This window comes from Buceros rhinoceros, unplaced genomic scaffold (assembly GCF_000710305.1).
Source record: "Buceros rhinoceros silvestris isolate BGI_N320 unplaced genomic scaffold, ASM71030v1 scaffold7765, whole genome shotgun sequence".
In the NCBI taxonomy this organism is placed as follows: Eukaryota; Metazoa; Chordata; class Aves; order Bucerotiformes; family Bucerotidae; genus Buceros; species Buceros rhinoceros.
In genome coordinates this window covers 2,923-3,884 of record NW_010414512.1, presented here as the reverse complement: position 1 = coordinate 3,884, position 962 = coordinate 2,923, and the positions used below count along the sequence as shown (strand labels likewise).

The following is a 962-nucleotide window of genomic DNA, read 5'->3' as shown; positions in this document are numbered from 1 at the left end:
AAGGAGTTCTGCTGCTCTCACAAGCTTTTCCTTCAAAGAAGCAACAGATAAAAATGGAAAACCAAGTTCTACGAACATAACAAACCAAGTCACCGTAACCATTTCAGCCAGATTCCCCAGTGGTTAAACCAGGTAACAAAGGGATTGTGTGATCAGGCTGCGATGCTTTGCCAGGCCTGAGCATCCAGGGGGTGACTAGGCCAGCGCTAACATCGCCCCGGGCACGGGCACATCTACACTAACCGTTCCCGCAGCCTGTGGTACCAGCGTACAGATGGACACCCCCCGCTGAAAGGATTCTCGCTCTTCAAGGAAAGAAAAAAAGGGGGGAAAGACCCTTATCTCCCCCCACACCTTCCCCTGTTGGAAGTTAAACATTACACCTGTTTTAGCCGCACTTTGGCAACAGACAACTTGAACTTCACGCAAGAGATGTTTTAAAAATTTATTCTGTGAACTCCGCCCTGTGTCTTTAGTTCTCCTTTTCCTGCACAGTCTTTGTTCCACGCAGCCTACCCGTACGACGGGCAGCAATGAGACCGACTTTGCGGCCAGCGGGAGCATCTCTCCTGATGGTTGAGGGCTTGCCGATGTGCTGATGGTTACCACCACCGAAGGGATGTTCTACAGGCTGTGGAAAACGAGAGCAAGTTGTCAATATAATTAACAGAAACAAGCACTGAAGCTCAGCAGCAATGGACTGATCCAGGGGAATTAACCGCTTCCTTCTTCACACAGTGCAGTAACTATCGAGCGCTGCTCACAGCTCGAATTAGAGTGTGCAATCACAGGGTAGTCTGTGGAGCCATCAGAGTCCTTCCCCCACCCAAGAAATCCTTTCTAAGGCATAAAAAAGGAACATGAAAACTCTGACTGAAAACGGACTCACATTCATGGCCACACCACGGACGCGTGGCCAGCAGTTTCTCTTCGCCTTGTACTTGTGGTAGGCGCGGCCAGCC

The 962-nt window shown here is 50.2% G+C and overlaps 1 protein-coding gene across 1 annotated transcript in view; it reads right to left on the bottom strand.

The window, feature by feature from the left end:
* Nucleotides 1–434: 434 nt before the first annotated feature.
* Nucleotides 435–962, bottom strand: part of RPL8 (ribosomal protein L8) — a gene marked incomplete at its 5' end in the record, with an annotated part of 2,480 nt that continues 1,952 nt past the window's right edge. The window contains 2 exons of the mRNA XM_010137115.1: nt 435–631; nt 890–962. Coding sequence (XP_010135417.1) covers nt 473–631; nt 890–962 — 232 coding nt within the window. The remainder of the gene's footprint in view (nt 632–889) is intronic.